The following is a 27,406-nucleotide window of genomic DNA, read 5'->3' as shown; positions in this document are numbered from 1 at the left end:
AAGACCATTATTTACTTTCCCTTTAACTGACCTACCATTTCAATGACTCGTACTCAGCACTTAGACATGCATCAGAATATAAACTTAGAACATGTACGAGAGTGCACATACTGAGCACGAGTGAGTGTGTGTGTGTACACACCTGTCTTTTTGGGGTGCATCTCCTGGTGCTGTTCCTGTATGACAGCCAGCAGTTTCTCCTGCTGGTCCAACAGTCTCTTCTGCTGCTCCTGCTGCTCCTTTATAACCTGCAGCAGAACGGCATGGTCCAACTGACCCTCTACATGGGGGGGGAGACAGGGTTAGAACACACACAGGGGGAGTCAATTACAAGTGAGAGGAGTTGGAATGTACCAAATGGCACAGCGATGGGGTGAAGTTCATAAATCATATAGTGCATTCGGAAAGTATTCAGACAACTTCCATTTTTCCATATTTTGTTATGTTACAGCCATATTATAAAATGTATTAAATCATCAATCTACATACAATACCCCATAATGACAAAGCGAATATCTTTAATATTTTTTTTTCTTTCAAATGTATTAAAAATAAAGTATTCAGACCTTTTGCTATGAGACTCGAAATTGAACTCAGGTGCATCCTGTTTCCATTGGTCATCCTTGAGATGTTTCTACAATTTGATTGGAGTCAATCTGTGGTAAATTCAATTGATTGGACATGATTTGGAAAGTCCCACAGTTGACAGTGCATGTCAGAGCAAAAACCAAGTCATTATGTTGAAGGAATTGTCCGTAGAGCTCCGTGACAGGATTGTGTCGAAGCAAATAGCTGGGGAAGGCGACCAAAAAAATGTCTGCAGCATTGAAGGTCCCCAAGAACACATCATTCTTAAATGGAAGAAGTTTGGAACCACCAAAACTCTTCCTAGAGCTGGCCGCCCTGCCAAACTGAGCAATCGGGGGGCCTTGGTCAGGGAGGTGACCAAGAACCCAATGGTCACTCTGACAGAGCTCTAGAGTTCCTCTGTGAAGATGGTTGTCCTTCTGGAAGGTTTTCCCATCTCTGCAGCACTCCACCAATCAGACCTTTATGGTAGAGTGGCAAGACAGAAGCCACTCAGTAAAAGGCACATGACAGCCCACTTGAAGTTTGCAAAAAGGCACCTAAAGACTCTCAGACCATGAGGAACAAGATTCTCTGGTCTTATGAAACCAAGATTGAAGTCTTTGGCATGAATGCAAAGCGTCACGTCTGGAGGAAACCTGGCACCATCCCTACGGTGAAGCATGGTGGTGGCAGCATCATGCTGTGGGGATGTTTTTCAACAGCAGGGACTGGGAGACTAGTCAGGATCGAGGGAAAGATGAACAGAGCAAAGTACAGAGAGATCCTTGATGAAAACCTGCTCCAGAGTGCTCAGCACCTCAGACTGGGGTGAAGGTTCACCTTCCAACAGGACAACAACCCTAAGCACACAGCTAAGATAAAGCAGGAGTGGCTTCGGGACAAGTCTCTGAGCCCGGACTTGAACCCGATCAAACATCTCTGGAGAGACCTAGAAATAGATGTGCAGCAACGCTCCCCATCCAACCTGACAGAGCTTGAGAGGATCTGTAGAGAAGAATGGGAGAAACTCCACAAATACAGGTATTCTAAGCTTGTAGCGTCATACCCAAGAAGACTCAAGGCTGTAATCGCTGCCAAAGGTGCTTCAACAAAGTACAGAGTAAAGGGTCTGAATACCTATGTAAATGTGATCAATTTTTAACTAATTATTTGGCAACATTTTTGACAAACCTGTTTTTGCTTTCTTATTATGGGGTACTGTGTGTAGATAAATGATGAAAAATAAACAATTGAATACATTTTTGAATAAGGCTGTAACATAAAATGTGCAAAAGTCAAGGGGTCTGAATCCTTCCCGAATGCACTGTATATTAAGCAGTATTGGTATCTACATCGGAGGGAGAAGGAGCATTCGATTTATCCAGACAAACAGCATAGGAATGTGTTTAAGGGTGGGGGGCTGGAGGAGGGATAACTCAGTCAAACTAATGTAGGGTATGGTTGCTACAATCAAGATGTGAGCAGTTTAGACAAGATGGGGGGCTACTGTGTGAGAGGGTGTGAGGTGGGTTAGGACTTGGGGGTTATGGCAGAACTAGAAAATATGACTAAACTGGGTACTACGCTCTCATCTCCAGACTTCATTAGTTGATTGAATGACCAGATGTGAATACAGTAGGAGAGAGAGGAGTTCATACCTGCAACCATCTTTTTTATCACTGTGACAGGAGCCCAGCAGAGGAAAAGAAAAGGAGCGAGAAAGAGAGAAAAGAAAGAGTGAGTCAGAAGAGAGAAACCAAAAATGTGCTGCGGAGTGTCCTGAGTGAATCAAGCCAAAGAGCGAGAAAGTCCCACTTCAAAAACAACCAGCCAAAAGCTTGTTGCCAAAGACACACTTGAGATGGAAAGCGAGAATGACAGATATAGAGAGAGAGAGAATCAGACAGACAAAGAAGCGGTACAAGTCAGAGAAAGAATACAGACATAGCATGGAATGGTACAATTAAAGTGGGAAGTTTACATACACTTAGGTTGGAGTCATTAAAACTCGTTTTTCAACCACTCCACAAATTTCTCGTGAACAAACTCTAGTTTTGGCAAGTCGGTTAAGACATCCACTTTGTGCATGACAGAAGTGATTTTTCCAAAATATTATTTCACTTATAATTCACTGTATCACAATTCCAGTGGTTCAGAAGTTTACATACACTAAGTTGACTGTGCCTCTAAACAGCTTGGAAAATTCCAGAAAATATCATGGCTTTAGAAGCTTCTGATAGGCTAATTGACATCATTTGAGTCAATTGGAGGTGTACCTGTGGATGTATTTCAAAGCCTACCTTCAAACTCAGTGCCTCTTTGCTTGACATCATGGGAAAATCAAAAAGAAATCAGCCAAGACTTCAGAAAAAAAAAGTGTAGACCTCCACAAGTCGGGTTCATCCTTGGGAGCAATTTCCAAATGCCTGAAGGTACCATGTTCATCTGTACAAACAATAGTACGCAAGTATAAACACAATGGGACCACACAGCCGCCATATCGCTCAGGAAGGAGACACATTCTGTCTCCTAGAGATGAACGTACTTTGGTTCGACAAGTCCAAATCAATCCCAGAACAACAGCAAAGGACCTTGTGAAGATGCTGGAGGAAACAGGTACAAAAGTATCTATATCCACAGTGAAACGAGTCCTATATCGACATAACCTGAAAGGCCGCTCAACAAGGAGGAAGCCACTGCTCCAAAATCGCCATAAAAAAATCCAGACTACGGTTTGCAACTGCACATGGGGACAAAGATTGTACTTTTTGGAGAAATGTCCTCTGGTCTGATGAAACAAAAATATAACTGTTTGACCATAATGACCATTGTTATGTTTGGAGGAAAAAGGGGGAGGCTTGCAAGCCAAAGAACACCATCCCAACCGTGAAGCACGGGGGTGGCAGCATCATGTTATGGGGGTGCTTTGCTGCAGGAGGGACTGGTGCACTTCACAAATAGATGGCATCATGAGCAAGGAAAATTATGTAGATATGTTGAAGCAACATCTGAAGACATCAGTCAGGAAGTTAAAGCTTTGTCGCAAATGGGTCTTCCAAATGGACAATGACCCCAACCATACTTTCAAAGTTGTGGCAAAATGGCTTAAGGACAACAAAGTCAAGGTATTGGAGGGGCCATCAGAAAGCCCTGTCCTCAATCCCATAGAAAATGTGTGGGCAGAACTGAAAAAGCCTGTGCGAGCAAGGAGGCCTACAAACCTGACTCAGTTACACCAGCTCTGACAAGAGGAATGGGCCAAAATTCACCCAACTTATTGTGGGAAGCTTGTGGAAGGTTACCCGAAATGTTTGACCCAAATGAAACAATTTAAAGGCAATGCTACCAAATACTAATTGAGTGTGTGAACTTCTGACCCACTGGGAATATGATGAAAGAAATAAAAGCTGAAATAAATCATTCTCTACTATTATTTCACATTCTTAAAATAAAGTGGTGATTCTAACTGACCTAAGACAGGGCATTTTTACTAGGATTAAATGTCAGGAATTGTGAAAAACTGAGTTTAAATGTATTTGGTTAAGGTGTATGTAAACTTCCGACTTCACTGTATATCCACTATAACAAGAATTTATCATAAATCCATCCATTCTGCCAGTCTATGAGCTGCTAACCCTGGTCCTTGATCTGTACTTCAATTCTTTACTTCTTCTTACTCTTCCACTTACCATCCATTTTGTCCTCCACTGCTTCCTCCCTCCCTTCCTTTGCTTCTGGAGCAGCAGCCACCTCCGCTGCCCCAGGAACCACTGCTACAGGAACTGGGGCCGCCGGCTCACCTAAACCACAGGGTCAAAGGTCAGGTGACTTCAAACATCTACAGCCAATCAAATCCCTGAGCATCTGAGTTGATAGAATGTTCTGGATAAAGACCAGTCATACGCACGTTTCCCAGCAGCATCTGGGGCTTTGGCCGAATCCTCAACCAGCGCCTGCTCAGCCACCATATCCTTCACAGCAAGCACCTCTTTCACTGGGCCAAGTTTCTCCACTTCCTTTAGGGGCAGGACTTCTTGTTTCTTCCCCACCCCCGGGTCAGGCTTCTCCAGCACCTCATTGAACTGCACCGCGGCCTTTTCCACTTCCTCCTTTTTCGCCACCAGTTCCTCCTTCTCTCCTCCCTCAGACTGCCCCTCTTCTCCTCCCGCTGCAGGTTGGTTCTTCTCCTCCTCCAGCTCGGCGTCGTTCTTCCTCTTCTCTATCTGGACCTCGTCATGAGGGATGGGCGGCTCGTGCCGATGGGCCTCCCCATCAGGTACCGCCACACCTGAAGGGAGGGAGGAGGGGGAATTCACACACAGGTATAACACATGGGTCTTCAGGTGTTGATGTAAATAGTGTTCCTGACTTCTTTTTTTTTAAACCTAGCACTTATAGATTACTGGTTTTCTTGTATGTTCTAGTCTAGTGGATTCTGCCTGGTTCTATAGGGTTCTAACGGATTCTCCATGGTTCCAACGGGTTCTCCCTAGTTCCATACCTGCGTCGGGGCGGTCCAGCTGTACCTCCTTCTTATTTTTCATGTCTGTTACTCCTTGTTCAGGTCCTTTGATCTGGGGGGGCTCAGCCTGCTCCTGCTGTCTCTCCACTGGACGGTCTGGCTCTACTGCAGCAGGGGCATTAGGCCTCTCTTCCAACACAGGCTTCACCTCAGGCTGTTTCACTGGCTTCTCTACTGCTGGGAGGGAGAGGGGGGAGAGAAATGGAGAGATAGAGACAAAAGAGAGAATGCAGTGCATTTGGAAAGTATTCAGACCCCTTGACTTTTTCCACATTTTGTTACGTTATATAGCCTTATTCTAAAATGGATAAAATCGTTTTCCCCCTCATCAATCTACACACAATACCCCATAAAAGACAAAGCAAAAACACCTTTGGCAGCAATTATAGCCTCAAGTCTTCTTGGGTATGATGCTACAAGCTTGGCACACCTGTATTTGGGGAGTTTCTCCCATTCTTCTCTGCAGATCACCTCAAGCTCTGTCAGGTTGGATGGGGAAAGTCGCTGCACATCTATTTCCAGGTCTCTCCAGAGATGTTTGATCGGGTTCAAGTCTGGGCTCTGGCTGGGCCACTCAAGGACATTCCGAGACATGTCCCGAAGCCACGCCTGCATTGTTTTGGCTGTGTGCGGAGGGTCGTTGTCCTGTTGGAAGGTGAACATTCGCCCCCTTCTGAGGTCCCTGAGCACTCTGGAGCAGGTTTTCATCAAGGATCTCTCTGTACTTTGCTCCGTTCAACTTTCCCTGACTAGTCTCCTAGTCCCTACTTTTGAAAAACATCCCCACAGCATGCTGCTGCCACAACCATGCTTCACCGTAGGGATGGTGCCAGGTTTCCTCCAGATGTGACACTTGGCATTCAGGCCAAAGAGTTCAATCTTGGTTTCATCTGACCAGAGAATCTTGTTTCTCATGGTCTGACAGTCTTTAGGTGCCTTTTGGTGGGCTGTCATGTGCCTTTTACTGAGGAGTAGCTTCCGTCTGTCCACTCTACCATAAAGGCCTGATTGGTGGAGTGCTACAGAGATGGTTGCCCTTCTGGAAGGTTCTCCCATCTCCACAGAGGAACTCTGGAGCCCTGTCAGAGTGACCATCGGATTCTTGGTGACCTCCATGACCAAGGCCCTTCTCCACAGATTGCTCAGTTTTGCCGGGCGGCCAGTTCTAGGAAGATTCTTGGTGGTTCCAAACTTCTTCCATTTAAGAATGATGGAGGCCACTGTGTTCTTGGGGACCTTCAATGCTGCAGATGTTTTTTGGTAGCCTTCCCCAGATCTGTGCCTCGACACAATCCTGTCACGGAGCTCTACGGACAATTCCTTCAACCTCATGGCTTGGTTTTTGCTCTGACATGCACTGTCAACTGTGGGACTTTCCAATAAATGTCCAATCAATTGAATTTGTGTGGGAACTCCTTCAAGACTGTTGGAAAAGCATTCCTCATGAAGCTGGTTGAGCGAATGCCAAGAGTGTGCAAAGCTCTCATCAAGGCAAAGGGTGGCTACTTTGAAGAGTCTAAAATATATTTGGATTTGTTTAACACTTTTTTGGTTACTACATATGTGTTATATCATAGTTGTGATGTCTTCACTATTATTCTACAATGTAGAAAATAGTTAAAATAAAATAAAAACCTTGAATGAGTAGGTGTGTCCAAACTTCAATGGTACTGTATGTAAATAAGGTATCTTTTTTTTAATCAATTTGCAGAAATGTCTAAAAAGCTGTTTTCGCTTAGTAAATATGGGGTATTGTGTGAAGATTGATGAGGAACAATTTTATTTAATCCATTTTAGAATAATGCTGTAACGTACCAAAATGTGGAAAAAGTCAAAGGGTCTGAATACTTTCCTGAATGCACTGTATATACCAATATGTGTGAGTGTGAGATCCACTAGATGGTAGCAGAGATCTAAACTCTAAAAAAGATGCAACACTAATGCTGAAATACCTGCTACAGTACAGTCTAAGAGAGAATCAGGGGAGAATGGAGAGAAAATGACGAGAGGGTACAGAGAGAGAGAGACCCATGCTTCTGTTCTACTGGCCTCACTAATCTGCAATAAACAGGAAACAGGTGTGGAAGGAAGTTGGCGACTATCAGTCAGGGGGAGGGAGACAGCGAGATAAAGAAAGAGTGATAGAGGAAAACGGAAGGCAGGATGGGGCTGTGTGAACTGTCCTTGTTCCTATGTGTGGAGCTCTTTCTCATTTTTACGACCCCCCCTCCTCTCCTCTTACTCAAACCCCTCAAGCCCCTAACCCCAGCCCGCCTGTCTCACTCATCTCTCCCCTCATTTCCTCTGTCTGTACCTCTCAACCCCTCCCTCCATACCACTTCCATCTGATACCCCTGTTACAGGAAAGAGCTAGCAGGCATTTCAGCTGCCCAGGAGAGGGGGAAGAGGAGAGGGAGTAGGTGAGGGGGAAAGAGGGAGAAGGAAAGGGGGAGAGAGTGGGGGAGATAAGGGGAAGATGAGAAACCACTGGAGTTTGAAGGGCATCATTCTGGCTCCATCAATGTCAAACGCTGCTTCTCTATTCGATATTATCAAGTGGTTATCCTCTACCCCCGTCTGTCAGTCTGTCTAGCTGTCTGTCAGTCAAAAACCCAATATATTCCCCCATTTATCCACGGTTCCATATTTCTTTGTTTTAAGATTGCTTTCACCTTTTGGCTCTTGCTCTCTATACTCTCACTTTTCTGCACCTCTCTCTCCAACAATGACATCAAAATGTGAACTTTGGAGTTTGGACCATTGCAGATTTGGAACTGATTAGAATAGAATAACAAAGAACAGAATAAAATGGAAAGTTCACTTGGCAATGGAACATGGTCTGTGGCTATAATGGTAATATATGGTCTGTACCGTTCCGTAAATCAGGACTATCAGGAAGGACTCCAAAGATGGCACTCTTGACCGATGTAGGGGGAGGAGGGGCCTGCTTGGGGGTGGAGTCACTGGCTGAGATTGACAACGTGGTAAGGGTGCTGATCAGCAAGATGCCTAACCCCACCCATAACACCAGCTATAGAGGGAGAGAGAGAAAGATTAGATAATAATAAAATATACCATTTAGCAGACGCTTATCCAAAAGTGTGTATACATTTTACATATGGGTGGTCCCAGGAATCAAACACACTATCCTGGTGTTGCAAGCACCATGGTCTATCAACTGAGCTACAGAAGACCACCAGAGAGAGAAAGAAAATAAAAGAGAGAGAGAGGGATGTTGGTCAGTGATGCGGTTAGTAGGGACAGTGTGTGTGTGTGTGTGTGTGTGTGTGTGTGTGTGTGTGTGTGTGTGTGTGTGTGTGTGTGTGTGTGGTACCTGTGCAGTGAATCCATTCTTCTGTATCTTTCTGTAGATGAGGGCAGGGCAGATGAAGCAGATGAGGGACCCCATGGTGGCTCCAGTCAGTCCCAGGATGGTCTCCACTACAGACATAAGAGCATAGAGAAACATTTAGTTACACACACACAATCTGTTGGTTGGCTAAAGCGACATACTCTAGCTGACAGTGTACCACGTGGGTCTTTGCGTCAGCCAGGCTAACAGTCCTCATCCTCCTCATCCGCTCTCATCTTTCTCTCCACCTCTTCCTGCACCTCCACATCATACATACAGTACAGGGACAGAGCTTAGCCTTCCTGTTCAATCAGAAGTCAGTATCTCCATACCATCTTTCAACCCATCTGGCCCATGGCCCTGTCCCAAATGAAGCACAAACATACACCCCCCTGATCTAATCTAGTACAAGCTTCACTTCCAGAACCTGTGTTTCAAGCCAGTACCAGTGCCATCCTCCTCCCGACCCAACCCCTCCCTCCCCTGGGCAGGTCTGTCTGGGCGCTGGGCCCAGGCCCCATCTCTCATCCTGGGAACCCAGGCTATATTGTGTCCCTCAGATTTAGTGTCTGTTCCCCCTGGAGTCCCTCCTCCCCCTTCCTCTCTATTAGCCTGATTAGATACACACACCCCAGCCAAACACAGCAGTGTGTGTGTGTGCCCCTACCCAAACACAACCCTAACAAATAGCCTTACCACACAAGATGAATAAAACATTCAAACTCACCCCAACCTTCACATCTAGATCATTATTACAGCACACAGACAACTAACGGAGACCGCTAAAGAACAAATGCTCCGCTGTGGGGGTCTATGAGCCAGAGGGGGTGTGTGTGTGTGTGTGAGGAAGGGAGAATAATAGCGCTATCTTCCTGTCTGTTCGTCCAGAGGAGATAAAAGTAGAGGTGTGATTTAAGGAGTGTGTTAGAGTGTGACAGTCACTGAGTCATAAACTCATATTCAAACACGTCGTAAAAAGCTTGAGTTACAACACACACATAAAATAACACATGCATCTTAAAGGCCTGCGGACATACAAACATAAGAACACACAGAACAGTCGCGCGCACACACACACACGTGGACACAAACATAAGATCACACAGAACAGTCGCGCACACACACACACACACACACACACACACACACACACACACACACACACACACACACACACACACACACACACACACACACACACACACACACACACACACACACACACACAACTGGACACACACATAGGTGAACACACACACACAGACACACACGTGAACACACATATGAATACACACACGTAAATGCCCGCCTGCACCACACGCACATACAAACACACACCATTGGGGATGAGGATGCCTCCCAGCATGGTTCCGAAGACGATGGCGAGGGTGATCATCTTAAAACGAAGTGGAGGCATGTACCCCCCTGCAGCAAACGTCCCGTCCTTCTGCTGAGGGACAAAAAGATTCATTATAACAGTATTCTACAGTAAAGCTCTTCTGTTTAGGGAATGATAATATCTTATCACTATTTACTGTGTGTGTTAACCTGTATTTGTGTATAAAGTCACCTGTTGTTCGAACAGCATGGTGTTGATGGCCTGTCTACAGGGCAGTATCATCATGGGGAAGCCCACCGCCACTGACATCATGAAGCCCACCCGGATCATCTCTGTCACCAGGTTAGAAGGGAAGTTCATCAGAACGTTACCGGCTATGTCGTCCGTGAAACTGACGTAACCAAAGAAGCCCACCTAGAGAGGAGGAGACGAGGGAAGGAATAGAGGAAGGAAGGAGGGAAGAGGGGAATATCAAAGTGATAAATTCAAAAGTCACGCACACACATACACACCTAAACCATCATGCAGGATAGAACAATGTACTATGCGGTGAAGACATCGAGACAGGAAGTGACATCAGCGTGCCCCACTCACCGTGATGTAGAAGGTGGTGACGACGTTGAGGGAGGTGGTGAAGATGGTGCTCATGCGTTTGATGGAAGGCTCGTCCAGACTGTCGTAGGTAGGCAACACCTGCCTGTAAACAAACAACCAGCGCACAAACTACAGCTGCCACATCAGACAGGACTAGACAGGGCAAATTTCAGGGCAAACTTTGTGCTCTACTAGAAAAAGCTAAAGTTTTAGTACAAACTTTGTAGTCTAGAGAGAGGAGACTGAAGATGCAACAGCTGTCAACATTAACTGGAGATAATTCAATGTTTTGGGGTTTTTAAAGATCAAAATCAAATTTGTATATTTGAATCAAAGAATAAGACATTGGTCGAGGCAAATTGGTCATGAGAGGGTAAAAAGGTTTATCTGACGGTCTAGATCTCTACTCATTATAGATGGTGAGATTGAACAGCGAGGATCAGCATTGGTATCATATTAGATGAACACACATGGTATACAGACCTCAGGGAGAGAAAAACAGCCCATTTCACAAAAAGGCAGTTGTGGTTTCCGCAGTGTGTGCGACACCGTGTGTGCATGTGTGCGTTTCGTGCGATGCCATGCACACGTGTATGTGTGTGTGTGAGAATGAGAGTGACTGAGGCTGTCTGTCAGTCAGGGAGGGGTGCAGTAAAGTGCTGGTTATTATCTCTCAGAAACAAAGAAGCGACAGAACCGGCTGTCTGTCATCAAGCAGCACTGTAAAAGAACAGGCCAGCAGCACATTAAAAGGGGAATTTACAGGCCTTCTATATAACAGCTAGTGATAGACTAGGGTTAGAGCATTATAACCTTTCTTGGCTGTCTTTTTGCACTCACTTTTGTGTGTGTGTGTGTGTGGGGAAAAAGAGAGAAAGAGAGAGCATACAGTTACCGTACCTCTCTACCGCATTCTCTCCCTTTCATTCACGCCCTCTTTCTCTGTTTTTTATGGGTGTGCAGCACTGTCCCACGGTGCTTTTCTTTGACGCCTGTTTAAACTCAGGAACTATTCCAACTTACAGCTGAGCTCAAATAAAACAGCTTACTGGAACTACATCTCAAACCTGTAGAGTACTGTACATTCTCTCAGTATCCCTCATTCCAATGTTTCTTCATTCTATTTATAGTTTACACCATCTGTAAAATAGTCCAATGTTAGTACAATGTATGTTTTCTTATTCGGTTTATACGGTCTGTAAAACAGTGTTCAATACCTATTTATTTGAAATACTTCTTGACGTCAAACTGAAACTAACACTCTAGCATGTGTGGGTAGAGGGACAGACATTGCTTATCTCGTTTGTTTGACTCCACGGCAATATCACAGAGGGACATTTTCATTAGTGTTTGTCTATTCTATGACTGCACAGTTTCAGAACTGTAGTCTTGGCCTGGTTAATGGTGATATTAAGTCATGTTATAAATGAACGTAAACAGCTTTAATAAAAGGTAATAAAAAGCGTATGTGTTGAAAGCTGTTTAATCAGTGTGTGAATACATTAGATGGCAGCCGTCCATTGGTCTGATTAGTGGTTTGGCTGAAGCAGCATGGAGTCGAGCAGCGCTCCGCTCGCTGTCTGACCACTGGCCAACAGAGGGCCCTGCCAAATAACATTCATCACCGCTAGTGTGTGTACACACACACACACACACACACACACACAAGGACAGGCCCGTGCGTGCGTGTACACACACACACACACACACACACACACACACACACACACACACACACACACACACACACACACGAGTATTGTTACCTCAGTGGGATAATTATTCTTGTTCCAGTCTCAGCACCAGTCAGCCTCTCAAAAAAACCTCACCCAGTAAACCTTACCCAATCACCTCCAAAAAACTCACATCAAACTCCCTTAAGACACTTCATACATGCAAACCGTCAGCATATGTACCAAAGTCAACCCCAAAATCCCAACACACAACCCAGTCCAACCCCAAACACACCCCTAACCCCACCACCCACCCAAAACCTTTCCCTCCCTTCCCCTTTCATCCCAGGCACCATGACAATGACAGAAGAGAGGAGGCAGCGACAGAACATGCAGATGGAGGTGAAGATGGAGGGATTGGATAGAGGGAGGGATGGGTAGATTATGCTGTTGAATTCCATGCTGTTACTGTCACTTGTCCACTGAAGCTTAACATTGTTGTCATCTATGGTCCACCAGGTGCCTTTAGAGAGTTCCTCAATGAACTTGACACCTTGATAAGCTAATTTCCTGAACATGGCTCACCGCTCTTCATACTGGGTGACTTCAACCTTCCAACGTCTGCCTTAAATTAATTTCTTTCCACCTCTTTCTTTCCCCTCCTTGCCTCTTTTGACCTCTCTTTCCCAGTCCCATCCCACTCATAAGGCAGGAAATAGGCTTGACATCTTTACTAGAGGCTTTTTGTCTACTAATCTCACTGCAACCACCCTCCAGGTCTCTGATCACTAATTTGTTTCCTTTTCGGTCTCCATTTCCTCCAACCCTACCCACTCAGCCCCTACCCAGATGGTTGTGCGCCGTTGCAATCTTCTCCCTCCTCTTCAATCCTATCATCTCCCCCTTCTGCTAAATCCTCCCTCCTGATTCTGCCTCTTCGACTCTACTCTCCTCTCCTTCTGCATCCTATGACTCGCACAATCCCCTTTCCTCCCAGCCGGCTCGGCCCTTCCCTCCTGCCCCGTCGCTGAGTGACTCATTGCGAGCTTACAGAACAGGACTGCGGGCATGGAGGAAGCTAAACTATTGGAGAACCTATCATCCTTTCACTCCCTCCTGTCTATCTTCTCTCTGTATCCACTGCTAAAGCCACTTTCTATCACTCTAAATTTCAAGCTTCTACCTCAACCCCTAGGAAACTCTTACACCTTCTCCCCCCTCCTTAATCCTCCACCCATCTCCCTCTGCGGACGACTTTGCCAACCACTTTGAAAAGAAGGTTGACAACATACGCTCCTCATTCACTCAGCCTACTGATACCGCTGATCCCACTCACACAGAACTACCCTACATCTTGACCTCTTTCTCCCCTCTATCTCCAAATGAAATCCTGTGAGGTCTGGCCACCCGACAACCTGCCTGCTTGACCCCATTCCCCCTCCCTTCTCTAGACCATCTCCGGAGACCTCCTCCCATTCCTCACTTCCCCCATCCCTGAACACTGGCGGGCCGAGCACATCGATGGGGCTGTAGTGGAGCGGGTCGAGAGCTTCAAGTTCCTCAGTATCCACTTTCTAAGGATCTATCATGGGCCAAACACACCAAAACAAAGACGTGAAGAGGGAACGACAATGCCTCTTTCCTCTCAAGAGGCTGAAAAGGTTTGGCAGTCAGATCCTCAAAAAGTTCTACAGCTGCACCATTGAGAGCATCTTAACTGGCTGCATCAACACATGCTATGGCAACTGCTTGGCATCGGGCCGCAAGGCGCTACAGAGGGTAGTGCGTACGGCCCAGTACATCACTGGGGCCGAGCTCCCTGCCATCAAGGACCTCTATACCAGGCGGTGTCAGAGGAAGGCACAAAGAAATTCTCATAGGCTCTTCTCTCTGCTACCGCATGGCAAGCGGAACCAATGCACCAAGTCTGGAACCAATAGGACCCTGAACAGCATCTACTCTCAAGAAATAAAACGGGTAAATTGTTAGTTAAATAGTTAACCAAAGAGCTACCCAAACTATCTGAATTGACCCTTTTTTCAAAACTTTTTTTTGGACTCATCACATACACTGCTGCTACTGTTTAATACCTATCACGTTGCATAGTCACTTTATTCATAGGTTATATGTACATATCTACCTCAATTACCTCGTACCCCTGCACATCGACTCGGTACTTGTACCCCATGTACACTACATGACCAAAAGTATGTAGACACCTACTCATCGAACATCTCATTCCAAAATCATGAGCATTAATATGACTTGGTCTCCCCTTTGCTGCTATAACAGCCTAAACTCTTCTGGGAAGGCTTTCCACTAGATGTTGGAACATTGCTGCAGGGCCTTGCTTCCACTCAGCCACAAGAGCATTAGTGAGGTCAGGCACTGATGTTGGGCAATTAGGCCTGGCTCGCAGTCGGCATTCCAAATCATCCCAAAGGTGTTTGATGGGGTTGAGGTCAGGGCTCTGTGCAGGCCAGTCAAGTTTTTCTACACCGATCTTGACAAAGCATTTCTGTATGGCTCTTGCTTTGTGCACAGGGCCATTGTCATGCTGAAACAGGAAAGGGCTTTTCCCAAACTGTTGCTAAAACAGAATCGTCTAAAATGAAAAACAGCCCCAGAACATTAATTCTCCTACACCAAACTTTGTAGTTGGCATTATGCATTCGGGCAAGTAGCATTCTCCTGGCATCCGTCAAACCCAGATTCATCCATCGGACTTGCCAGATGGTGAAGCATGATTCATCACTCCAGAGAACGCATTTCCACTGCTCCACAGTCCAATTGCGTCAAGCTTTACACCACTCCAGCCGACGCTTGGCATTGCGAATGGTCAACTATATATGCATTGCGCATGCCTGATGCTTTAAGCTCACTGTTTGATGAAATAAGACACAAATGACTCAAGAGGGAGTCAGAGATCAAGATAACAAGAAGGGGGGAAAATGAACCTGTCCCAACCATCCTCTTCCTGCTCCTACTGGCTTTCGCAGATTCTGCCGTTACTCTCCTGAAGTTGACGGTAACAGGCTAAACAAGGAGTCGGCAACCTTTCTCACGTGGAATGGCAATTTATCTTACCATGTCTACCGATCTGTGTGCCAGTTATGGTTTTCATTGAACATTTTCGTAGGACAGTTTCCTTTCGTTTATAATAACGTATTCGTATCTTAAAATCACTGTCATATGGTTAACCAAAATTCTATCCAAATCTAAAATGATAAACTATGTAAAAATAGCCTATAAAGCCAACAAATAAAAACATTGCAGCCTGCAGGTAGAAAATATCCTGATAAAAATAAATATCCTATAAATCGCATTGGCTACACATAGCCTGTCTGCAATAACCTTGAAACATTGTATCAACTATTAATTTGGGTCTGGCCTGAAGCTCCTTGTAACATTGTATACAATTCTGGGCCCTCAGAGTGTAAAAACTTTGTTAACTTGCTGTTTGAGGTGATGAAAACATTATTTTGAGAAGCTCCACAGCTCATTAGTGGTGGTGCATTAATAAGCCAATAAAAAATTACTAAAATGTAAAATGTAAGCCAATCAGAAATACTATCAGACCCCCAAATGGGCCCATTTTATATGCCTACATTTGCAAGCAGGCCAGGTAGCCTATAGGCCTTATTCTATGCGTAACCAGGTGCGCATCAACAGTGAAGAGGCAACTCCGGGATGCTGGCCTTCTAGGAAGAGTTCCTCTGTCCAGTGTCTGTGTTCTTTTGCCCATCTTAATCTTTTATTTTTATTGGCCAGTCTGAGATATGGCTTCTTCTTTGCAACTCTGCCTAGAAGGCCAGCATCCCAGAGTCGCCTCTTCACTGTTGACGTTGAGCCTGGTGTTTTGCGGGTACTATTTAATGAAGCTGCCAGTTGTGGACTTGTGAGGCGTCTGTTTCTCAAACTAGACACTAATGTACTTGTCCTCTTGCTCAGTTGTGCACTGGGGCCTCCCAGTCCATTTTCTATTCTGGTTAGAGCCAGTTTGCGCTGTTCTGTGAAGGGAGTAGGACACAGCGTTGTACGAGATCTTCAGTTTCTTGGCAATTTCTCGCATGGAATAGCATTAATTTCTCAGAACAAGAATAGACTGACGGGTTTCATAAGAAAGGTCTTTGTTTCTAGACATTTTGAGCCTGTAATCAAACCCACAAATGCTGATGCTCCAGATACTCAACTAGTCTAAGGCCAGTTTTATTGCTTCTTTAATCAGAACAACAGTTTTCAGCTGTGCTAACATAATTGCAAAAGGGTTTTCTAATGATCAATTAGCCTTTTAAAATGATAAACTTGGATTAGCCAACACAACGTGCCATCGGAACACAGGAGTGATGGTTGCTGATAATGGGCCTTTGTATGCCTATGTAGATATTACATTAAAAATATATATTATCTGCCGTTTCCAACTACAATAGTCATTTACAACATTAACAATGTCTACACTGTATTTCTGATCAATTTGATGTTATTTTAATGGACGAAAATGTGCTTTTCTTTCAAAAACAAGGACATTTCTATGTGACCCCAAACTTTTGAACGGTAGTGTTTATATTTGCCTCTGCTCGACTAAAGAAAATCTTGGATCGACCAACAGCCTATCGACCAAACAATCGACCAGTCGAATAATTGGGGTCAGTCCTAGTATATTGCCAAGTTATTGTTATTCATTGTGTATTTATTATTACTTCTCTATTATTTCTCTATTTTCTTTCTCTCTGCATTGTTGGGAAGGGCCTGTAACGATTTAACTGTTAGTCTACACCTGTTGTTATACGAAACATGTAACAAATAACATTTGATTTGGCTTGTCCCCTCTGACTTCAAAATGTTCACTCCCCTCCTTAAGAAACCAACACTCAACCCCTCTGACTTCAAAATGTTCGCTCCCCTCCTTAAGAAACCAACACTCAACCCCTCTGCCGTCAAAAACGACCTACCGGTATCCCTTGTTTCTTTTCATCCCAAAACACTCTGACCAACTCTCTCACCAGCTCTCTCAGAACGATCTTCTTGACCCTAACCAGTCAGGCTTCAAGACGGGTCATTCAACTGAGACTACTCTCCTGTGTCACGGAGGCTCTCTGCACTGCCAAAGCTGACTCTCTCTGTTCTCATCCTCCTAGATCTATCCACTGCCTTTCGACACTGTCAGGACTGGGTGTCTCAGGTTCTGCACACTCTTGGATCGCATCCTAGCTGACACACCGCTCCTATCAGGTGAAGAGGATCTTTGTCTGCACCACGTTCTCTCACAGGGCTCGGTTCTAGGCCGTCTCTTCTCTCTATATACCAAGTCACTCGGCTCTGTCATATCCTCACATGGTCTCGCCCATCATTTGTATGCGGATGAAACTCAACTACTTTTCAACTTCCCCCCCTACTGACACCCAGGTAGCGAAACGCAGATATCTCAGCTGGGATGACGGCCCACCACCTCAAGCTCAAAAAGAAGGAGCTGCTCTTCCTCCCGGGGAAGGCCTGCTTGTTCAAAGACCTCTCCATCACGGTTGACAACTCCACGTGTCCACCTCCCAGAGTGCAATGAACCTTGGCGTGGCCCTGAACAACACCATGTCATTCTCTGCAAACAGCAAAGCAGTGACTCAATCCTGCAGGTTCATGCTCTACAACATCCGTAGAGTACGACCCTACCTCACACAGGAAGTGGCGCAGGTCCGTATCCTAGACTTGTCCTCTCCTGTCTGGACTACTGCAACTCGCTGTTGGCTGGGTTCTCCGCTTATGCCATCAAACCCCTGAAACTTATCCGGAACACTGCAGCCCACTTGGTGTTCAACCTTCCCAAGTTCTCTCATGTCACACCGCTCCTCAGCACACTCCACTGGTTTCAGGTCAAAGCTCGCATCCACTACAAGACCATCGTACTTGCCTATGGAGCAGCTACCTTCAGGCTAGGCTCAAACCCTACACCCCAACCCGAGTACTCTGTTTTGCCACCTCTGGTCTCTTAGCCCTCCCACCCCTACAGTAGAGTAGCTCTTCTCTGTCCTGGCTTCCCGCTGAGTCCCTGCCCATCTTCAGAAAACAATCTGAAACCCTACCTCTTCAAAGAGTATCTTAAATAATCCCAAAGCACCCTGCCTCGCACCACCCCTACCCCCCAAATGAATACAACAAATGATTGCCTTTCGGTTGTCCGATCTAGCTATTTTAAGATGAATGCACAAACTGTAAGTCACTCTGTATAAGAGCGTCTCCTAAATGACTCAAATGTCAAATGTAGAGGAAGAAAATGCTCTCTTGGTCCATCTCTCGCTAGTTACATTGTAGATCCTACTCTTTACTCCTCAAGATCTCCAATCAACATCTCGTCTCCAGGCTTCAACAGCCGGTATGCAAGCAGTGCTGTTGTGATAAATAACATATTTTCCCAGGGCTAGAATGCAGTTCCTGGCAACACATTAAAAAACCCACACCGAAACAACATGATGCACTTTTGTTAGACAGATACAACTACAGCAGGCGACTGCGTCTAGAAGTAGAAGTACCTGGCGATAGAACAGGGAATGAAGTAGCCGATTGGTTAAGTGTGAAGCCGTGAAAGTGAAACAGCAAACTCCCCCTACAAACATCCCCAGCCCCTAACTCTCCATCCGTCATTTTGCAGACTAACCCTATAGCCTTTGTGTTGTCTTTATGAATGCTGGTAGTCATGCTCCATTCAGTATATTTATCAGTGTTCTACATGCAACAATAGCACATTTACAACATATTAGGAGCAGCATGAAAGAAAGACCACATGAACTATAATGTCCATTCTACCCATTCTATTTCTGTCTCTAGACTCTACATCCTGGTCATGTTCAATAGGCACGAAACAGGAAACTTTTGAAAACTTATTGGACAAGTTTAGATTATTTTTATGTTTTTTTTTTTTTTATAAAGTGTCTCGGACTTCTTTTTGTGCCTAATGAACACAACCCATATCCTATCACCCTTTCAGGGACTGCGCAGGAGGGGCGGGAAGGGACTGGGAGGTACTTACGACTGACAGGCGAAGGCCATGCCACAGATAGGGAGGCAGCGAAAGACACCGTCCCAGCGCACCAAACTGACCCGCCCCAGCCAAAAGCCACTGAGTAGCCCGTGTTTGAATGAGGACAGCACCATCTGAGGGAGGGAGGGAGGGGGGAGAGCAGGGGGGAGTTATGGCTTGAACCAAAAGAAGAACAGGAGGGTTGAAGAGGAGGAGAGAAGCCCATTCTGAAGGCCTGTCAGATCATGAGTGAAAGAATGAAGAGGGGAGGAACCGGAGAAAATGAATTTGAACACAACATTTAAAAAATGAGACAGAATATGCCATGTTGATAAAAAAAAGTCTCCTCCTGCCCAAATAAGGCTGTGACGATATCAGAAATCATCCTCTCGAACCTGTTAAAGATTTACACATGCTCAATTCCCAACTAGTAGGGCTGCATATTTCATTGAATGGTAATCTAAATTGTGATATTGACATGCGCAATATCCATTCGACAAGAGGCTGCGATATTTTGAAACAGCCATCTGTAAGGCCTGTATTTTTACTTTGGATTTATTGCCCGAGTTGACAGAGTTCTCTCCGCTCCGTCACTCAACCAGGCAGTTTCTCGTGCTCCAGATTCACTCTGCATGCATTGACCAAACAGCATGCAGTCAACAGATTTTTCCCAAACAAGAACAATGCAACTTTCCACCTTACTTCTTAATATAAATCCACATATTTTCTATATTATACTATTTGTTTGTGTAACTTGCTCTTAGTCGGCCTTAGGAAACTGCAAATATGCCTAAAGGTTTCCTGTTAGCCCCTAATGCTAATCCACTTGTTATTAATGAGAGACAGCTTGTTCTTAATCAGAGAGGAAATGGTGAAGAATATTGTAAAATCTTTGTATGAATGTACCTATCCATTTAAATCTAATTAGGGTCCCATGGGAAAGACTGACCAACACTTTGGTTCCTGCTGTCACAAACATCTCCTCCCTTACTTTTCATTTGTTGTCATGCGAAAAAAAACTGCATTCCAAGTGCCCACTGTATTCCAACCATAAAATTAAAATCATTATTCATTTTCTATGATTCCAACAGTTTAACCAAGTATTTTGATCAATAATCGCAAGTAAAATAGCAATATTTGGTACAAAAATAGCAATTACATTTTTTGCCCATTTCATGCAGCCCAACCAACTAAAATGCAGAATTTAAAGACTGATCAAGAAAATAAATAAATATTTCTGAGGGGCAGATGTTTTGATCGGTACGGCATTAACTGTCTGTAGTTGATTCCCATATCCAGCTCCAGAGGACCAGAGAAAGAGAGCTCCATGAGCATCCGCCACATCAGAGGATGGCAGTTTGGTTTGGGGGGGCAGGGGTTGAGCAATCAATAATTGTGCACCCCCTTGCCTCCAAACCATAGACACACAAACAACCTAAAGACAAACATGAATTTGAAGAGGGGAGAGGAAATGGAAATGCGAGGATTGGAGATTGAGAGGGAGGATGCTATTAGTTTTGGGAGGTGGTAGGTGGGTCGAGGATTGAATTTTATCCCCTTAGCGTCGGAGTTGATACCTTCCCCCAGGTCGGAGTTCAATGATTGTTTCCAAGGTTACTTACGGGTGACAGCAGAAGGTGGTGGCGATAATGGGCAGGCACTGTATGACGCCCCTGACCCGCCACAGGTGTATACGCTCGAACCAGGAGCCTGAGATCAGGCCGTAACGCAGAGAAGACATGACTATCTACAGCAGCCAGCCAGACAGCAGTCAGCAGCAACACAGGAGAGGAGAGAAACAATCACAAGGGAGAGGAAGGTAGAGAGAATCGTAAAGGAGGTGTCAGAAAGGAAGGGGGTGGGGGGGGTCAGGAACGGCAGTGATAGAGAAAGAAGTAGAAGAGGAAGGGAGATACATCAGTTAGAGGGTTAGTGGTCTGGACCAAGGTGGGTGGAGGTCAGGGCCAGGACTGGGTCTAATCCCAGACACGACAGTACTCCAACTCACAGTGGTGTTCAGTAAAGATGTCATGGTTTTACTACAGGAGGTTGGGGCAGAGCACAGGATAGCACAAAGAGGCTACACTATACTACAGTAGCAGTGCTAAAGGCTAACTGTGTAAGCAGTGCAAATACTACAGAAATACAGAGCCATCGACAATAACATCAACAACAATCACAACAATACTCCCAACATCAATACATTTCACAATAGGGTCAAAGAAAAGGCAAGGGAGTCACAGTGTCAACAGCCATGATTCTAACAGTGTGAAACAGGAATTAGAAACTTAACACATATCATCATGATAGTTCTTTGTAAAAACCTATCGAGTAAAATGTATATTAGCAAAACTCTTAACATTTTACCCATCTGAGTATGGCCCTCTTACACCTGCTGCAGGCAGCCCTGTACCCCTTCCCCTCCCCGTGTGGTTGCGGTCTCACCGTGAACATGAAGAACGTGTAGAACATGAGGGCCATGGCAGAGAAGGACTGGATAGATGACATCATGTTCCTCTGCAGACTGAGAGGCAGAACGATGAACAGAGACACCGTGATCAGCAGCAGCACGCGGAAACCAAATGACACCTGTGGAGGGTGAAAAAGGACACAATCTCTAACCAATCATATCACACAAACAATCAGTTCAAACAAATCAGCAATAGTACAAGGAAACCAAGTGTTGTGCAAAAAGTACCTTTGAGTTGTGGAGACAACAAGAGGCAACACGACAGATTTATTCAATCACTTGAAGAAGAACCAACCCCTATTTTATGAAGACTGAGCCATAGCCAGCTACCCACAGTGCATTCTGAAAGTATTCAGACCCCTTGACTTTTTCCACATTCTTACATTACAGCCTCATTCTAAAATGGATAAAATTGTTTCCCCCCCTCATCAATCTACACACAATACCCCATATCGACAAAGCAAAAACAGGTTTTTAGAAATGTTAGCAAATTTATAAAAAATAAAAAAATATGAAATATCACATTTACACAAGTATTCAGACCCTTTACTCTGTACTTTGTTGAAGCACCTTTGGCAGTGATTACATCCTAGAGTCTTCTTGGGTATGATGCTACAAGCTTGGAACAACTGCATTTAAGGAGTTTCTCCCATTCTTCTCTACAAATCCTCTCAAGCTGTCAGGTTGGATGGGGAGTGTCGCTGCACAGCTATTTTCAGGTCTCTCCAGAGATGTTTGATCGGGTTCAAGTCCGGGTTCTGGCAGGGCCACTCAAGGACATTCAGATACTTGTCCAACCGCTACTCCTGCGTTGGCTTGGCTGTGTGCTTAGGGTCGTTGTCCTGTTGGAAGGTGAACCTTTGCTCCAGTCTGAGGTCCTGAGTGCTCTGGAGCAGGTTTTCATCAAGGATCTCTCCGTACTTTACTCCATTCATCTTTCCCTCGATCCTGACAAGTCTCCCAGTCCCTGCCGCTGAAAAACATCCACAGCATGCTGCTGCCACAACCATGCTTCACTGTAGGGATGGAGCCAGGTTTCCTCCAGACGTGATGCTTAGCATTCAGGCCAAAGAGTTCAATCTAGGTTTCATCAAGCCAGAGAATCTTGTTTCTCATGTTCGAAAAGTCCTTAAGGTGCCTTTTGGCAAACTCCAAGTGGGCTGTCATGTGCCTTTTACTGAGGAGTGGCTACAATCTGGCCACTCTACCATAAAGGCCTGATTGGTGGAGTGCTGCAGAAATGGTTGTCCTTCTGGAAGGTTCTCCCATCTCCACAGAGGAACTCTGGAGCTCTATCAGAGTGACCATCGGGTTCTTGGTCACCTCCCTGACCAAGGCCCTTCTACCCCGATTGCTCAGTTTGGTCGGGCGACCAGTTCCAGGAAGAGTCTTGGTGGTTCCAAACTTCTTCCATTTAAGAATGTTGGAGGCCACTGTGTTCTTGGGCACCTTCAATGCTGCAGACATGTACACTTCCCCAGATCTGTGCCTCGACACAACCGTGTCTCGGAGCTCTACGGACAATTCCTTTGACCTCATGGCTAGGTTTATGTGCTGACATGCACTGTCAACTATATAGACAGATATGTGCCTTTCCAAATCACGTCCAATAAAAATAATTTACTCCAATCATGTTGAAGAAACATCTCAAGGTTGATCAATGGAAAAAGGATGCACCTGATCTCAATTTTGAGTCTCATAGCAAAGGGTCTGAATACTTATGTAAATAAGGTATTTATAAAACATTTATAAAATTAGCAATAATGTCTAAAAACCTGTTTTCGCTTTGTCATTATGGGGTATTGTGCGTAGATTGATGAGGAAAACAATATTTAATCCATTTTAGAATAAGACCAACGTAACAAAATGTGAAAAAAGTCAAGGGATCTGAATACTTTCCGAATGCAGTGTACGTTAAGCAGGCATTGGTTGCTAATGCATTTTCAAGTGTAACACCCTACGAAAACACAACCCGCAGACACAGAAATCACAGAGGCTGTCACCCATCTATCATATAGCCAAAGACATGACTCATATCTACACTTACATGCACACTAGTAATTCTATATTAAACTGATTATGGCACTAGGCCGAGTATGGCATTAGACACGTAAACACCTTACTCTGTGTATCTTAATCTGCGTAAATCATACTCAAAGTAAGCGTACACCAATTAAAAGCACAAGCTTCCTTCTTCTTTTGTGCATGTGACGCATGAACATTAAAACCAAGAAAAACTGAATGCATTAATCTTCTAAATTGTTTTCATATAGAAACTTTACATGTCCGAACTCAGAATCAAATAGGCTACCCTGATTTCAGATGTATCCATGTAAACAGGATCATTAGGGAAATCAGTATTCTTGCAAATAACCTAAATGTTTAAATATGACTATTCACAATAATCATATTATTGTGTGCATGTAACTGTAGACGGCTTCAAGAAGATTATTAAAAAAAAGCTGGACAGGAGCTAAAAGACTGCATTTCTCACATTTTTCTCCCAAGTCGCCATGCCAACACTATATAACAAAATTAAGGGCGAAGTTGAAACAGAGTTCACACGTTGTTTACAACCTAGCCCTACATTCCTTTAAAAACTCCACTTGATGAGTAGTTCCAACTGAAAGGTCGGTGCTTGCAAACATCGTAAGCTTCTTCCCCAGAGATCACACATGAGAAAACATCACTCTGGGGTTGAGAGAAGCTTTAGTCACCCGGGGCCTGAATGAGGAGCAGCAAGTCTGAATTACAATAACGGCGCAAACGCGGTAAAGGCCATCGCGTTGTTGACTGGACCAAACGCAGTAAAGGCCATCGCGTTGTTGACTGGACCAAACGAGGTAAAGGCCATCACGTTGATGACTGGACCAAACGCGGTAAAGGCCATCGCGTTGATGACTGGACCAAACGCAGTAAAGGCCATCACGTTGATGACTGGACCAAACGCAGTAAAGGCCATCGCGTTGTTGACTGGACCAAACGCGGTAAAGGCCATCGCGTTGATGACTGGACCAAACGCGGTAAAGGCCATCGCGTTGATGACTGGACCAAACGCAGTAAAGGCCATCGCGTTGATGACTGGACCAAACGCGGTAAAGGCCATCGCGTTGATGACTGGACCAAACGAGGTAAAGGCCATCGCGTTTATGACTGGACCAAACGCGGTAAAGGCCATTGCGTTGATGACTGGACCAAACGCGGTAAAGGCCATCGCGTTGATGACTGGACCAAACGCGGTAAAGGCCATCGCGTTGATGACTGGACCAAACGCGGTAAAGGCCATCGCGTTGATGACTGGACCAAACGCGGTAAAGGCCATCGCGTTGATGACTGGACCAGACTCCAATGTTTTGGTCACAGGCTGCACCTTGCAATCAGTAGGCTATGTGTTAGATGTTTTTAAAGCAATTTGACTTCATTTAAATTATAACAATGATTGGGCCTACTTATACATAATTACACAATCATAAGCTTTCTATTCCATCAGTTAATATGTAGGTGTAATAATCCTATTTGCCATCATATGTATAACAATATTGGAAAATATTTGTTTAATTTGTTTTTTATTCAGTTAGCACGGTATGTATTAATTCATATGATCTCATTTTAGAAGTGATGTTCTCTACCCAGACACTTGTATTAACCATGGCTGATGGAATTACCACGCTTTTAAAAATCTCAATTCATAATCGCAATATCTGGCCCAAAAAATGTGCACTTGGATATTTTGTCCAAATCATGCAGCCCAGATTGTATTCTCTATTGTATTCTCTGATTGCTCTGTAATTCAAAACTCATGACTCCTACCGGTAGGCCCAACAACTGGGCGAAGAAATTAGAGCCCAGGTCAGCGATGACGACATAGAAGGCAATACAGGTCCCCAACATCAGACCTATCATACTGTAGAGGAAGAGCGAGAGGGAGAGAGACCAAGAGAGAGGGAGGAAGAGGGAGAGACATTCAGATATTAGCATTTGATCAAGGCTCTAAAGTCACAAGATATACATCACAACAGTATTGGCTCTCAAAGGAAAGGACACATACCTGGTCTCCACCAGTGTTTTGCCTGGTTTGCCATAGGCATGGAAAGCTAGGCCAGCATAGGTCCTGCGTTTGGTGCTGTTAGCCGTGTGGACCAGAAACATACACGACTGGTGGGTCATCCACGAACAGAAGAACAGCAACAAAGTCCCCAGCACTATCCCACACTAGAGCAAGAGAAGCAGAGACAGAGAGGGTTATTTCAAAACTGCAAATATGGAAACTCTGTCATACACATTTCATATTGACAGGGGCATGATGGGGGCCTAAAACTGCAATTCGGTACAAAGATGTCAAGATCAGCATAAAGCATGAGGTGCACAGCCTGCATAATGCACCTGTTAAGGCGCGTGGAAAGGTAAACACGGAACAAATGTTCACTCATTAACTGCCATCACACTAGTAGCTGATCGTGAGTTCAAAGTCGCTACACACGATAAGATAAACTACCTCTGCAATGGAATAATCGTGTGACCGGTGTAAGATAGCGGAAACCGTACCTGTTTGAAACAGAACGGCATGGTCAGAACGCTCACTCCAACGATGCTGTTGACCACGTTCATGATCAAACCCCAGTTTGAAGCCGCCGCCGTCATTTTGAATGGTTCGTTTTTCTTCACCACACAAAAAAACGTTCAACACTACGTAGAGAAATGACCACGGTAAAGTGGCGGCCGTTATTTGGTCCAAGTAACGATGATGACAGTAGTTGAATCCGTCTGATTCTGCTTTTTCCAAAGCGTATCCTTTTCCAGAGTTATGTGACGTGGCGCTAGTAGGATAGCAAGAGAAACAAAAACATACCGACAGGCAAACTAGATCATTCAACTAAAATACATGTAGCTATATATATTTCATGTCACGAAATAAAATACGTTTATCTGCATCGTGCATGCACGTTCAAAAGGAAAAATTGACAGCTGAAAGGAAATCGAGCTTTTGTTGTTGCAAAAACTTTGTTCAACACACACCTAACCTTACAGTATTCGATTCCCTTGATGTTGAAGCTTATGTGTATCATCGGTGACTCGTCTACTCTGGTCCACTTGGTTAAAATAGACCGTTATCAATGTATATCCATCACATAAAGCGATAAAGTTTTATTTTCATATTGACCATGAGATAAACAACTACAAAAGCTACGGAAATCACTATTTCCTGAATGTGTAAACAGGAAGTATGAATGTGGCTCTTACTCTTCTTCGTCTTTAAGGTTTTATGGCAGACTACACCTATTGGTGTATTGCCGCCACCTACTGTACGGGTACTGAACGAAAAATAAAAATACCAACGTCATATACAATACAAACAAAATAAATCCCCCAAATCCCCACCCCACTCCAGGTGCCTGTGTGGAAGGAACATTCATCGACAGGATTCCTTGTAATGCCTCTGCTGTACAATCGAGGAGTCCCGCACTCACAACGATTCCTATTTTCTCTGATTTGTTCTTTGTTAGAGCTGTGCAGTTTATTACCAATGCATCTGGCTCTTATTATACCAAGAGATACTTTTGATGACATGGGAAAGTCCTTTAAAATCGTATTAACGCCCATTGTGTAAGTTGTCCATGCGTCGCACGATGCATTCTGGGCTACTTTGGGACAAGGCGAGTTCTCCTTCAAAGAGGCAATAGGCGTCAATTGGGCGCTTGCTTAGAAACCCAACATTAGCATGAAATTCGGGAACAAGGAGTACAACATTACAAATCTTTTCCGAGATGTAAGATAACTAACCCATTCTCTATAATAACGTATAGCTTTGGAATCGTGGCATTACGTACTTTTGTGGAAAATAGTGAAGTTTCTCGACTCCTGACTTTGAGAAGG

At 44.6% G+C, this 27,406-nt stretch overlaps 1 protein-coding gene across 5 annotated transcripts in view; it reads right to left on the bottom strand.

Annotated features, from left to right (window-relative positions):
• Nucleotides 1-26,762, bottom strand: part of LOC115201395 (putative sodium-coupled neutral amino acid transporter 10) — a 28,028-nt gene extending 1,266 nt beyond the window's left edge. Inside the window, exons 1-16 of one of the 5 annotated variants that reach the window (XM_029764983.1) lie at nucleotides 26,549-26,762; nucleotides 26,078-26,349; nucleotides 25,581-25,744; nucleotides 25,343-25,436; nucleotides 21,508-21,651; nucleotides 20,685-20,809; nucleotides 10,378-10,480; nucleotides 10,015-10,197; nucleotides 9,783-9,894; nucleotides 8,427-8,533; nucleotides 7,964-8,123; nucleotides 5,072-5,269; nucleotides 4,478-4,858; nucleotides 4,260-4,370; nucleotides 2,229-2,249; nucleotides 143-280 (exon numbers count right to left, since the gene is read on the bottom strand). In XM_029764983.1, the coding sequence (XP_029620843.1) occupies nucleotides 143-280; nucleotides 2,229-2,249; nucleotides 4,260-4,370; nucleotides 4,478-4,858; nucleotides 5,072-5,269; nucleotides 7,964-8,123; nucleotides 8,427-8,533; nucleotides 9,783-9,894; nucleotides 10,015-10,197; nucleotides 10,378-10,480; nucleotides 20,685-20,809; nucleotides 21,508-21,651; nucleotides 25,343-25,436; nucleotides 25,581-25,744; nucleotides 26,078-26,173 (2,137 nt within the window). In that variant the 5' untranslated portion in view covers nucleotides 26,174-26,349; nucleotides 26,549-26,762. Of the gene's footprint in view, nucleotides 1-142; nucleotides 281-2,228; nucleotides 2,250-4,259; nucleotides 4,371-4,477; nucleotides 4,859-5,071; nucleotides 5,270-7,963; nucleotides 8,124-8,426; nucleotides 8,534-9,782; nucleotides 9,895-10,014; nucleotides 10,198-10,377; nucleotides 10,481-19,071; nucleotides 19,197-20,684; nucleotides 20,810-21,507; nucleotides 21,652-25,342; nucleotides 25,437-25,580; nucleotides 25,745-26,077; nucleotides 26,350-26,548 lie in introns of all 5 variants that reach the window. The other 4 variants (XM_029764981.1, XM_029764982.1, XM_029764984.1 and 1 more) reach the window with 4 other exon arrangements.
• Between the last annotated feature and the right edge of the window lie 644 nt (nucleotides 26,763-27,406).

This window comes from Salmo trutta, chromosome 10 (assembly GCF_901001165.1).
Source record: "Salmo trutta chromosome 10, fSalTru1.1, whole genome shotgun sequence".
Taxonomy (NCBI): Eukaryota; Metazoa; Chordata; class Actinopteri; order Salmoniformes; family Salmonidae; genus Salmo; species Salmo trutta.
The sequence above is the reverse complement of the archived record's forward strand: the minus strand, read 5'-3'. Positions and strand labels throughout refer to the sequence as shown.